Source organism: Ictalurus furcatus, chromosome 19 (assembly GCF_023375685.1).
Source record: "Ictalurus furcatus strain D&B chromosome 19, Billie_1.0, whole genome shotgun sequence".
Classification (NCBI taxonomy): domain Eukaryota; kingdom Metazoa; phylum Chordata; class Actinopteri; order Siluriformes; family Ictaluridae; genus Ictalurus; species Ictalurus furcatus.
In genome coordinates this window covers 9,160,143-9,173,685 of record NC_071273.1, presented here as the reverse complement: position 1 = coordinate 9,173,685, position 13,543 = coordinate 9,160,143, and the positions used below count along the sequence as shown (strand labels likewise).

The 13,543-nt window shown below is 41.9% G+C and overlaps 2 protein-coding genes across 2 annotated transcripts in view; both read right to left on the bottom strand.

The window, feature by feature from the left end:
* Positions 1-4,047: 4,047 nt before the first annotated feature.
* ndufa12 (NADH:ubiquinone oxidoreductase subunit A12) lies at positions 4,048-9,432 on the bottom strand. Its single transcript, XM_053650870.1, has 4 exons — positions 9,315-9,432; positions 6,890-6,972; positions 6,473-6,560; positions 4,048-4,327 (listed from the first exon to the last, which is right to left on the bottom strand). The coding sequence occupies exons 1-4, from the start codon at positions 9,401-9,403 to the stop codon at positions 4,147-4,149; spliced, it is 441 nt and encodes a 146-aa protein (XP_053506845.1). The 5' UTR covers positions 9,404-9,432; the 3' UTR covers positions 4,048-4,146.
* Positions 9,433-10,369: 937 nt separating this feature from the next.
* Positions 10,370-13,543, bottom strand: part of nr2c1 (nuclear receptor subfamily 2, group C, member 1) — a 16,060-nt gene continuing 12,886 nt past the window's right edge. The window contains exons 12-14 of the mRNA XM_053650359.1: positions 12,973-13,110; positions 12,600-12,705; positions 10,370-11,329 (exon numbers count right to left, since the gene is read on the bottom strand). Coding sequence (XP_053506334.1) covers positions 11,155-11,329; positions 12,600-12,705; positions 12,973-13,110 — 419 coding nt within the window. The 3' untranslated portion in view covers positions 10,370-11,154. The remainder of the gene's footprint in view (positions 11,330-12,599; positions 12,706-12,972; positions 13,111-13,543) is intronic.

Sequence of the window (13,543 nt, the reverse complement as noted above, 5' to 3'; positions counted from 1 at the left end):
TTAGTAGTTGTGCATTCCATTCTGGGTTCATACCGTGTTTCATCAGAATACCAAAAACGGTCAAAGTAAACATTTTTCCTCCAAAGGCATTTTTTTTTTATAACAAAGAAAAGAAGATGGCTAGACTAAACAATCCACTTCGATCGCATTTATTCCACTCACAACTACATCTCCACAGTCACTGCTGATGTGTTAAGGACGCATCAGCGAAGCCGTTCTAGGCAGGATTTTAGACACGAAATCTAAGAGGCATTTCACTCACTCGACTGTCACTAGCTATGTTTCCATCCACATATTTCTATGTGAATTTTGGGACATCGCATTAAAAAAAAAACGCTGGATGGAAACACCAGATGCGAATACAATCTCCAAAATGCGCATAAAAATCTGGCGGATAATTTTGTTTTATTCGATAAGACGACATGCGCATAAACTACAATGACAACACATTTACTGATAAATTCCTCAGTGCGCGTCAAAAAACTCGTGACTTTGACGCAAGAAATCACGTGATTGGACAATTGGCTCGAAAAAGTTAAAAATGGCGGAAATCGAGATGCGGCGGTTTCCCCCGGAAGTGACGAGTTTTTGTTTTTTTTTGGAGCACATGGGATGGAAACGGTGTGTTATTCGCAGAAGGTTTTATGCAATATTCCAATTTTTCCTGGATGGAAACATAACCACTGATAAGCTGCATGATTCTACAGTCTGGGCTAGAAAGAAATCAGCCTTAGCCTTTACTTTATACCATTCTTTATATTTTTCTTACTTGTGGTGCTGTTGGTCTTGGTTCCATAAACCAAAATAATCCAATTTAAGACCTTTCTCCACAGCAAATAATCTGATGAGGGTGGCACTGTAATAGTGATATTATTACGTTTATCTCACCAGTTCGTATTGTGAGAGCTAGCTATTAGCATGAATTACGGGGAATTGTGTACATTTGCTTTTCCAACCCTAACTATTCGTTTAAAGTAGCCACAAACACACAGGAAGTACCACAACAGAGATAGCATGCATGCTATGTATCCTGGAAACTGGATAGTATGAAGAGTGTATTAAGGAATGAGTGTGTGTATGAGAGAGAGAGAGAGACCTAATTGGAACATATGCTATATTTACTCTGAGGTGTCTGGAAATAAGGGCAGATGGCCTCATTTGTGCCAGTATGCTATTAGCTAGCTTAATACTACATAAAAACAACACCAGGAATAGGCTAGTGTTATGATATTATTCCTCTGCTGGTGAAAAGGCTTGAAAAGTTCAACCTTGCTGCTCAGTGTGTGCGATTTTACCATGGTGTGGTGTGTATGTGTGTGTGTATGTGTGTGTGTGTGTGTGTGTGTGTGTGTATGCATAATTGATGGCCTCAGACACAGTGTGTGAGGAAAAGATGCAAGGCATAAGAGAGACAATATGAAAGACACACACACCTACTAATCTGAATAAGAGAACAAAATGCTAAGCCAAAATGCTACTCAGGGAATTAAAGGTTTTAAAACAAAAACAACAACAACAACAACAACAACAACAAAAACTCTTCCTCACTGACTGACAGTAGAGCTGCTAACCCACTACCATAAACCCTAAAAATCCACAGGGGGGGAGAGAAAGAAAGAAACTACCCGGTATTCCCTTTAACCTTAAAGTAGTTATTCAACTAAGATTAGTGTCCAAAGTTTCTTTCTTCAGTTTTGCACTGAAGCTGCAATTGATTTTGCTGAATCTTTATGAGAAATGTATGACCACCATTCAGCAATTTGCCAAACTGAGTCAGAGAAATGACAAAATGAGAGAAACTCTGCCCTCTACAGGAAGAACAATTCCTTTCAAAATCACTCAACCCTACAAGATGACAGCACTGCCTTGGTCACTGGTCACCAATCCTCTTCCAGAAGATCTACCTTCCTGCAGGTTTCATCTAGAAGCAGAATCTAACACAGCTGTTTCAGCTGATCAAGAGCTTCTTAAAGAAATGATTAGATGGTCAGTTGGGCACCATTATGCTTGAAGTCTTCAGGAAGGTAGATCTCCAGGAACAGGGTTGGTGAGCACTGGTTTTGTCCTTCTGTTTTAGTCCTCCTCTTAATACACTCACCGTCCACTTTTATAGGAACTCACTTATGCATTATATGCAGTTTTGTGCACAGTGCATAAAGTCATGCAGATACAGGTCAAGAGCTTCAGTTAATGTTCACATCAAACAATGGGATGAAGAAAAGTGTGACCTGTGTGTCTTTAACCGTGGTACGGTTGTTGGTGCCAGATGGCCTGGTTTGAGTATTTCAGAAACTGCTGATCTCCTGGAGTTTACACAGAATGGTGTGAAAAACAAACAAACAAAAAAACACTGACAGAGCGCGAGTACTGTGCGTGGAAACGCCTCGTTGATGAGATCAGAGGAGATTGGTTCGAGCTGCCAGGAAGGATATAGTAACTCTATAATCACTCTTTACAACCGTGGTGAGCAGAAAAGCATCTCAGCATGCACAAAACATCGAACTTTGAGGAGGATGGGCTACAATAGCAGAAGACCATGCTGGGTTCCATACCTGTCAGTCAAGAACAAGAATTTGAGGCTATCGTGGGGACAAACTAGTCAGATGAAGATTGGGGGTCGGCTGGTCTTTTTCCAATCTTCATCTGATAACTGTATAAATGAGCATGTGTACAGGTGTCCCTATTAAAGTGGACAGTGAGTGTAGGATCACTCACCTGAGTCATTCGAATTTATTAACACGGAAACGAGAAACACCAAATGGTGTTATCCGCTCGTGAATTTTCATACACTGCTGCAAGAGATGCCATCGGCTACACAGTCCCGAGAAACCAAGAGAAGATGAAGGATTTCTCCTACTGGTGAGACACGACATCAGTGACGTCTCCGTTCACGTCACTAGCTGTTGTTATAGAAACGATGATGCGAAAGAGAACCCGAAGGAATGAACCAAGAGTCGCTACAAATCAATAGCTCTATCCTGATGAGTATAAAAATGATAGAACATCATACGGTCGTCAGATCTCAGCCTACCTGAACACCTGTGGAAGATTTTTGGACCAGTATGTTAGACAGCGTTCTCCACCGCCATCACCACCAATGGTGTTCATCTCTCCTGTACAGTTCCAGAGATTTGTTACGCAAAGGACGATCGGAGCTCTTCTAGTGGCTCAACATCTCACCAAGATACATTATGTTGGTTTGTCCTCTTTAATTTCTCACATCTTCCGGTCTGTCTGTCTGTTTTGACACCCAGAGTGCCCTCCAGAATTATTGGCACCCCTCACGAAAACGAATTTATCAAAAGAATAGCATTCGAGTGAAAATCCAGAAGGACATTGTGTAGTTTTAATTAAAAATTTATTTTTTCCAAAGATAAAAAGTATAAGGTGGGCGGCTGTGGCTCAGGTGGTAATCGTAGGGTTGGCGGTTCGATTCCCGGCCCACGTGACTCCACATGCCAAAGTGTCCTTGGGCAAGACGCTGAACCCCAAGTTGCTCCCGATGGCAAGTTAGCGCCTTGCATGGCAGCTCTGCTACCACTGGTGTGTGAGTGTGTGTGTGTGTGTGTGTGTGAGAACCAGCGTAAAGCGTTTTGTAGACCCGCTAAGGTTAAAAAAAGCGCTATATAACTGCAGACCATTTACTATTAATAATACTGTTTTTGACAAAACTCCAAGTAGCAGGATATCTCAAAACCCTGGTTGCCTCTCCCAGGAAATTCAATCTTTGCTGTAGATACAGCTTTCAACAAGATGTGCCAAATATACTACCAAATCTAAACAGAAATATTTAAAGAGACACAAAAATCAGTGTTTCGTCATGAAGTAGGAAGTCCACGTAGACAAATCGAACAAAATAAAGGAGCTTACAAAATGTTCTGTATAACGGACAGGACTAAGATCCTCTACGAGTGTCTCCAACCCTGACAGATATTCCTGGAAGACTGCACTAATTAAAAAATCGTATAAATAACATCCACAAAAGTAGCTGAGGAACAGATCAACACCCCCCGCCGCCCCCCCAACACACACACACACACACGGAGATGAGGTTTTGCAGATTTAATCATTTACAGGTAGAAATCCCAGCTATAATTTACACAAGAAAACGTCAGACAGACAATGCGTCGTTTATTGAGCTTGACGTCACTGCTGTCCGACTTTAGGCGGTACCCACTCGTGGATTTTCTTCGGGGTGGTGGAATACGGGACGTAACACGCGGAGGTCCCGCTCACGTTGATCTGGTGGATTTCCGCCAGAAACTTCTTGGGCTCTGGAGGATGTGTTGTGGGAGGGTCGTCGGTCATGCAGTGCAGCCACCGGTGCCTGAGAAACATTCGAACGAGCGCATTAGTTCAGCTGAATAAGAAATGATCACAAATATCCTTTTTTTTTTGGAACTGTGCTGGCTATTGAGCCATTAAACAGCGATGGCACAGCAACAGAAACATAAATCAGTTCATACAAAGTACAACAGAAGAAATCCTGTTATTGCATATCCACAATGGATACAAGAAAATGAAGCTCTACATGTTGAAATTTGAGCCGTTTCTCTCTCTTATACAAACGTAGCCCAGAACTTCTCTTATTAACAGCTTTTCTTTTTTTTTTTTTAAAAAAAAAAAAAAAAGAAATGCATCCACGTGAAATCATTGCTTTTGGCTTCTTTTCACTTTGATCTGATTTGGTTTGCATATCTGAGTGGGACGATATGAAAGAAAACATTTGCTGAAGCTGATTAAGAGGAGCGTCGCTTGCTCACTGAACAGTCAGCTGTTAAACCGCAGCTCGGCTGAATTCTCTAGTTATTTTCGCGAACCCGCACCGCTATGACAGTAGAGATCCAGAACGGGAACATGGACGAGAGGTTTGTATTAAATGTGCTCATTCAGAATCATTATCGTTTCTATAGCAACAGCTCATTCACAGGGACTTACATGGCGGACGCGCCACATAACCTAAGACTAAAACAAATTACTACAGAAAAAGTAAACATACATACAAACAAAAAAAGACAGAGAAAGACGGACACACACACAGAGAGAGAGAGAGACACACACAGAGACAGAGAAAGACGGAGACAGACAGCGAGAGAGAGAGAGAGAGAGAGACACACAGAGAGAGACACACACACACACACACACACACACAGAGAGAGATAGACACACAGAGACAGACAGAGAGAGAGAGAGACACACACACAGACAGAGAGAGAAAGACAGAGACACACAGAGAGAGATAGACACACAGAGACAGACAGACAGAGAAACACACACAGAGAGAGAGAAACACACAGACAGACAGAGAGAAAGACGGAGACACACACAGAGAGAGACACACACACACAGACAGAGAGAAAGACGGAGACACACAGAGAGAGAGACACACACACACAGACAGAGAGAAAGACGGAGACACACAGAGAGAGAAACACACAGACAGACAGAGAGAAAGACGGAGACACACAGAGAGAGAGACACACACACACACAGACAGACAGACAGAGAGAAAGACAGAGACACACAGAGAGAGAGACACACACAGACAGACAGAGAGAAAGACGGAGACACACAGAGAGAGAGACACACACACACAGACAGACAGACAGAGAGAAAGACAGACACACAGAGAGAGACACACACAGACAGAGAGAGAGAAAGACGGAGACACACAGAGAGAGAGACGGAGACACACAGAGAGAGAGACACACACACACACAGAGACAGAGAGAAAGACAGAGACACACAGAGAGAGAGAGAGAGAGAGAGAGACACACACACAGACAGACAGAGAGAAAGACGGGGAGACACAGAGAGAGAGAGAAACACACAGAGACAGACAGAAAGACGGAGACACAGAGAGAGAGAGACACACAGACAGACAGAGAGAAAGACGGAGACACACAGAGAGAGAGACACACACACACAGACAGACAGAGAGAAAGACGGAGACACACAGAGAGAGAGACACACACACACAGACAGACAGAGAGAAAGACGGAGACACACAGACAAACACAAGGAGCACTGCAGCATGTAGAGTAATCCGGCCGCACGGGATTGCAGAGTTTATTGTGATTGTTGCAGCCACAAATGCTTGATTCTGATGTCGCTTTTTTTTTTTTTCAAACTTTGTGATGCAGAAAACGAACTGAATCGACGAAGTCGCGATCGCGCGGAATCTTTGTACACGCTCTTTCACAGTGATGTTTGTTGATAAACGAGACCTTTTAGCTGTACTCATGTTCAACACACGTGAATCAAAGAGGGCTTTGACTGAACGTGCGTTGCGATGACGTCACATGACACGTCTTGGCCCGAATCTGCGGAAAATCTGTGGTCATGGTGAAAAACTGCGAGCTCCTCCGAATATCGCGGCGTTTCCTTTGGCGTTTCCCCGAGGGACTGTGTAACGAAGTGATGAAATGTAAGTCGTGGAGAAGTGCAGAAAGTACTGGATGTTGCACGTTACCATTCTGCAGGCACCATGCTGCCGTCAACGTCCCACAGCGTCTTCTTGCCGTTCATCTCTGTGGTGTAAATGACCCATCGGTGACGGCCTGCAACAGAGACGCCAAAATGAGCGCCGGTTAATCCTCGGGCGTGAATTAGGAGGGATTTATACACCATGCAGGTTCTCTGTTTACAGAACATCCATATGATGTATCGAGTAATGCATTAAAAGCACGGTGAAGGCACTGAAAAATGCAAACACTAAATTAATTTACATCACAGTGTGTGCGTGTGTGCGCGTCAACATCAGCTGTAAATAATTTTGTATACTATGTAACGTAGCTATTATGGAGGTATTTTGTGTAGACTCCTGACATTTCAGTTCCAGGTTGTAACACTACTAATACAGGATAGTTCTTACGCACAGCCCTCTTACCGAAGAAATAAAGCTTGTCCTCGTAGTACTTGTTGCCGTATTTGTCGATCCCGACCAGTGCTCCCGTCTTCACATCATTCGCCCTGTTCAAAAAAAATTATAAAAATAAATAAATAAATAAATAAATAGAATCTACAGCCAGACTGTATGAGCTCTTGCTGGCTGACTACATAAAACAGACCCTTATTTTGGCAACACAAAATAAAAAAATTTTGTCCAAAAGTATGTAGACACTAGGGGTCGACCGATTGATCGGTTTTGCAGATTAAATCGATAACTGATTGCTGGGATTATCGGTTATCTGCAAAAATCCCCGCTGATGGTGTTTCCCGGTTGCGTGAGTGGCTGAGAAGAGCGCGCCGTCTGTATACGGTACGAGAGCGGCCTCTAGAGGAGAAATAAAAACCATCCCTGACAAATTTTGTTGTGTTATTTAAAGTGTTTTTATTATATTTTTATTTGGAGTGATCCTTTTTGGTTCAGTTTGGATGTACATCTTTTATTTACTTTAGTATATATTAGTAGTTAATATATTAATATTTATTTCATTTAAAAAAAAAAAAAAAGCTACAGTGCATTTTCATGGTAAAGTCAGTACTGTTTATTTGTGTAATAAAGTTCAAAGATATTTTACTCAATGTTATGTTTTCATTCAGTATAAAAATTGAAAAACTCTCGGTTGAGTTTAACAGCTTAGTTATCGGTACTGGTCAAATCCACAATCAGTAGACCTCCAGTGGACGCCCCTCCTAATGATTGAGTTCAGGTGTTTCAGCCACACCCACTGCTCACGGGTGCATCGAATCAAACACAGCCATGCAATCTCCATAGACAAACACTGGCAGTAGACTTTCAGTACATTTACATGGACAACGATAATCCGATATGAACCCGATTAAGAAACTAGCATGTAAACAGAGATTACTGATGACCTTAATCTGAGTAAAGTCAAACTCGAAGTAAACACAAATCAAATTAAGACGTGTGGAGTCATTCCTGTTTTAGTCGCATTATCGATGTGCATTACAGACATGTACACACCTTAATCACACTATTAACGTCGGGTGAGAGTTTTCACCGCATTTTGCGACAGGACACGTACACACACGGCAGTGCTCAACCGTTTAACGCCAAACAAGAGAGCACGGCTGCGTCCCAAACCGCATACTTACAGATATATATATATATATATATACATATATATATATATATATATATATATTAGGCGAGATACATGTATATATAGTAAAAACCATGCAGGTTTCATCTCCAACCAGAATCTAACACAGCTGTTTCAGCTGATCAAGAGCTTCTCAAGGAAATGATTAGATTATCAGTTGGGCACCATTATGGTTGAAGTCTTCAGGAAGGTAGATCTCCAGGAACAGGGCTGGTGACCACTGGTGTAAAGTGTAGAGTGTTGTAAAGCACACTGTGACTGGACTCTGGAGCAGTGGAAACATGTTCTCTGGAGTGATGAATCAGACTTCCCTTTCTGACAGATGGACGAATCTGGGTTTGATGGATGTCTGGAGAACATTACCTACCAGAATGCATAGTGCCAACAGTAAGGCTGTTGGAAAAGGGATAATGATCTGGGACTGTTTGTCAGGGTTCCAATGAAGGGAAATCTTATTGCTACAGCAAACAAAGCCATTTTAGACGACTGTACACTTCCAACAGATTGAGGAAGACCCTTTATGGTTCCAGCATGACCGTGCACACAGTCCATGTAGACATGGTTTGATGAGTTTCATGTGGATGATCTCAACTCCACTGAACACCTTTGGGATGACCCGGAACGTCGATCACGAGCCAGACCTCCTCACCCAACATCAGTGTCTGATCTGACTAATGCTCTTGTAGCTGAATGATCACAAATCCCCACAGCCACACTCCAAAATCTAGTGGGAAGCCTTCCCAGAAGAATGGCAAAGGCAAGGAGAAAACCAACTCCACAACGCCCATGCTTTTGGAAAGAGGCGATGATGATCAGGTGTGCACATATATAGTGTACATTATATTAGTAATATTACTATTAGGAATATTATATTAGTAGTATATAGGCTATTAACAGATCCAACCATTTCCTCTTTAACTTATATGTGGATCCTTTAACTGCATGCACAAAACTAAATACAGAATCCCTATGATAATTTCTTATTGTCAAATTTACCCATGTCTTAGTCAAGTTAATTATTGTTAGCCTTCTTTGGTCTAGATGTTTTTCCATCTTTCAGTAATCCGTATGTAAACACAGAGACGTAGTGAAGACTCACACTATTTATCTCGTAGCCGACTAGCAGCTATGCTACACTGATCACAGAGGTCATTAGTTTACTGATTTTATTCTCCTTATTTTCCTTCTTCACATCTCTAGTTTCTTCTCCACATATTCACAGCACGATACTGTTTTTATACCCACCTGAAGAGTTGCAGGAAAAACCCCTTAACTCCACCGTGACCCGTAATTTGGCCCACTGCCCTCCGGACTAAGTTAACATACTGCGCCATAGTAGACGAGCTACTGGGCTAAACCCCGCCTTCTGTACGCTGATTGGCTAATAATATGCCGCTCACTGTGCTGTGATTGGCTAGAACGAGTGCATCTCCTGTGCTTTGATTGGTTACACTCACCGTCAGTCTGCAGTTTGGACAGTGAAATAGTAAATAAATTGGTTTTTTTTTTTGTCGTTAGAAAATGTTATTAGAATATAACGTATGTGATACATCTAAAGTTCCGCTGTATTCTATGGTCGTTACTCTGATATTAATAAGTATAGGTCTCTGGGGAATATAAATGCGCGTTTTCAGACCGGGAAAGGCACGTAAAAGGGGTTGAAAAACGCCAATCCCGGTTGAAAAACGCCCAATAATTGGAAAACGCATTTTTTTTTGTTCTGTATAGACACGATACTGGATATTAACGACTTCTCAGCTGTCAGTATGACCGACTAGCCAATCGGTGTACAGTGTGCTACACAAATACCGTTCCGCACGGTACACGGCTGTTGTTTTTAGTTCCGCTTGTGTTTTTGGTTGCTTAACTTTCAACCATGTTTAGTTTGCCTGTTAAGTGAAATCAAGATAGTGGGTAGAAATCTAACGACATACTTTAATTCGACCAGAATATCCATTCAGCACATACAATCTTACTAAAACAAAACTAAAGATTACTACTAATAAAATTTTCATCACTATCGATTTTACACCAGATTCTGATTGGTCAGAAGGTGTTGATTCATTTCCTGTAACAGCAAGTTTATATTGATGTGCTCCTTGTAATACGTTATCGTTTCTATATTTAATGAAGAAAAGCATAATCATTGATAATGTGAAGTTTTGTGTAAGTAGAAGTTTATTTAACATTTATAGCAGGAATCTTGTGCATCAGCGCTTTGAGTCTTCAGGACAGAGGGCTTTCTGGGTTCTCTTTAACATAAGATGCTTTTATTTTTACTTACTAATTTCAAGAGAGAAAGAAAAGGAGAGGCTGGTGAGGGAACAACCGTTTAGAGCTGCTATAATATTAATGATAATAGGAAGTTGTCTCGTGGACAGTCTACAACATAGAACGTGATTAAAATCATGTTCTTACATAAATAATAATAAAAAAAAAACACTAGTAAATTGCTATGTTATGAGAGGAATAAAACACTTCAGAAAATGCCGTTATTGGAAATGTTGTTGTTGTTGATTATTTCCTACAACAGGACACCACATCGTGTTTTATTCCTTAGTTGAACTTTTCATCCAGATGCACAAATGATTCAGCAAGGCGTGTTTCATCAATAGCAGCACAGTGCCACTAGTTTAGGCATGATTTTAGTGTGATTATACTGCAAAGACAGCAGGAGCGTAAATATCTCTGTATAAGAGTGACATTTATTACATTTATATACACAATTCATGTACATACAGCAACATAAAGCTTCAATTAAGTCCTTTCACTGTTCACACATCTTCAGCTACTTCCTTTAAATGAACCTGTCCAAGCAAGCACTCTGCTTCCACAAATCCATCATCTGAAACAAAGAAAAGTGCAGCTGCGATCCAAATGACAACATCCTCAGTCTTCATCGTGCAACAGCTTGTAAAACGTTGACCTTCTACATCCGTGCGGTGTAAAGGCCATGGCGTATTGGCTGCTTCTTTTGTACGTTAGAGTTAAAAGGTCACTTTTAGGGCAGCGAGATGAGGGTGCAGTCAGTCAGCAGGCACTGAGGCCCTGAGGCTGATTGGAGTGTTTGTGGATGGGGCTGGAGTCACTCCGTGGTGCCGGCTGATTGGCTGTTGTAGTCGGTGGAGTCCATTTTGAGGATGTAGGGAATGATGCTGTCGATTTGGACATTCCCAATGAGGCCGGCGAAGAACAGCTCCTCGGTCACGGCGGCACTCATCAGACGCAGAGCGGGCAAACGGAGCAGCAACTTCGACAGACTGAGAGAGAGAGAGAGAGAGAGAGAGAGAGAGAGAGAGAGAGAGAGAGAGAGAGGGGAGATGGCAGGGGGTTTAAGATAAAGTTATCTTTATCTTAAATGACATTGTGGTTGGAGACACTTAAATGTTTGAGATAAACGTCACACCCGACACGTTTTAAGTGGAAAGAAATATTGCTTTGCATAAGTATTCACCCCCCTCTGAAACATTTTGTAGCGTTACAACCTGGAACTGAAATCATTTTTAATTAAGATCTTTACCATTTGATCTACACAATATGTCAGTGTTGAAGGTGCAGATTTTATTTATTTTTTTATTTTTTCAGGTAATACTTGGTAAAAACCACCATTGGCTAGAGTTAAAGCTTTTTTTTTTTTGCCATAAATTCTCAATCAGATTGAGGTCAGGGTTATTACTGGACCATTCTAACACATTAAGATTCTTGTTTTTGGACCACTCCAGTGTAGTTAACACTATGCTTACGGTCCTTGTCCTGTTGGAAGGAGAAACTCTGGCCCAGTCTCAAGTTTCTTGCAGAGATTGCCCTGGATTTGGCTTCACCTATCTTGCCCTCAATCCTAAGCAGTTTCCCAGTCTGATAGAAAGCATCCCCACAACATGATGCTACCAACCCCATGCTTCACTGAGGGGATGATTCTCACAGGGCAATGTTGGGTTTCTGCTCATCATAGTGTTTGTGCAAAGGCCAAAAAGATAGTATTGGTCTCATCAGTCCAGAGAACCTTTATCCACGTTCCTTTTGGTAAACTCCAAAATGGGACTTCAATTCTCCAGGCTATGCTTGTCATGTAGACAGCTTCTCCCATCTGAGCGCCTTCAGAGTTTCTGCTTCTCTGACTAATGCCCTGCTTACTTACCTGGTCGCTGACGTTTGGTGGATGAACAACGTCCTAAGAATTAACATCCTAAGAATGCAAAGGCTAGCTAGTGAACTGGTAGAACACTTCCTGTGTTTTAACAACTGGTAAAGATACCCTGTATTGACATATATTATATTACATCATGTAGTATGCTGCGAGGGTATCAGTCGAAAACTTTAAACAAATTAAAAAAATATATTATTATTATTATTTTTAAATGACTCGCATGAAGAGTGTCCATTGAGAGAGCGTCAATAACCCGCTCGGATATTTGCTTTGGATTTGCCGCCATGAGCAAGCCCCTGGTCCCCCCACCCCCTTCCCCAGAGGGTCAGAGGTCCGCCCACCACAGTCTCCATAAATCCTGTGGGAAACACTGTGTACGTTACCGATAAGTGTCTTCTGGGTACACCCTGCTGACGTAGTCCTGCAGCTCCATGTACGCCTTCTCCTGGAAGCGCTCGATCTGAAGAGTGCTGTCCATTCCAGCGTAATCTACCACACACAAACACACGATCGATCGGCTCTTCATCGCATTCTGTCCTTTTTCTCATCATGCGCTTTCTCTGATGCGTTACGTTTAAGGCTGGCTCTCATAATCTTAAAATCATCAAAATAGCCAAGAGCTCTTCATATTCCTACACGTTATTCGCGGACATTTTCACGGATAAAGCTAAGCGTGAAGCTTGTTAGCGAGAGCCATGAAGAAGAAGAAGAAGAAGAAGAAGAAGGATACAGATTTAGCGTGAAGCGCTCTGTTACCTGGGCTGAAGAGGACCGTGGCTTTGAGGTAGGCGTACTCATAAGCATCAGGGCTCACACGATTCATGCTGTTGCAGAACTCCTGCATTCGCCAGATGTGCTCCATCACCTGCTTTACTCTCTCCGCCGAGAGTTTCTCTAACACACACGGACACACATTTGAACGGTCCGTCGTTATACAGGTTTCCTTCGAAACCTCGCTGAACACATTTTATTAACTGATCACATCTTTATTAAAGCCGACGTTGTGAATTTTTGGTAGTGCTAAATTCATTCTTCGGTTCATTAGTGACATGTTCTTTATTTTAACACACTGTTCAGAAAGCTAGACTTTATCCAAGGCACATAGGAGATGTTTTCGAACCGCATACAGCACAAGCAGGACACGGGTCATGTCCCAAACGATGTCCTATTGTTCTAAACAGGACTCCGTTATACATACTAACACACTGTGACAGGTTATTCTGATGTCCTATTTGCTCCACTAGTTCATGTGCAGGTGCATCAGTCTCTTGTTTTCTGGAACATTGCCTGAAAATGTCAAATGACTTGTATCGGCTTTCTAGATCCC

Coding starts and splice junctions, on each gene's coding strand:
- ndufa12 (XM_053650870.1), bottom strand. CDS start 9,403: ATGGCGCAGTATGTTAACTTAGTCCGGAGGGCAGTGGGCCAAATTACG. Junction 6,973..9,314: donor TTTTTCCTGCAACTCTTCAG/GTGGGTATAAAA, acceptor TTTTTTGAACAG/GGCGAATGATGTGAAGACGG. Junction 6,561..6,889: donor GGACAAGCTTTATTTCTTCG/GTAAGAGGGCTG, acceptor TCTCTGTTGCAG/GCCGTCACCGATGGGTCATT.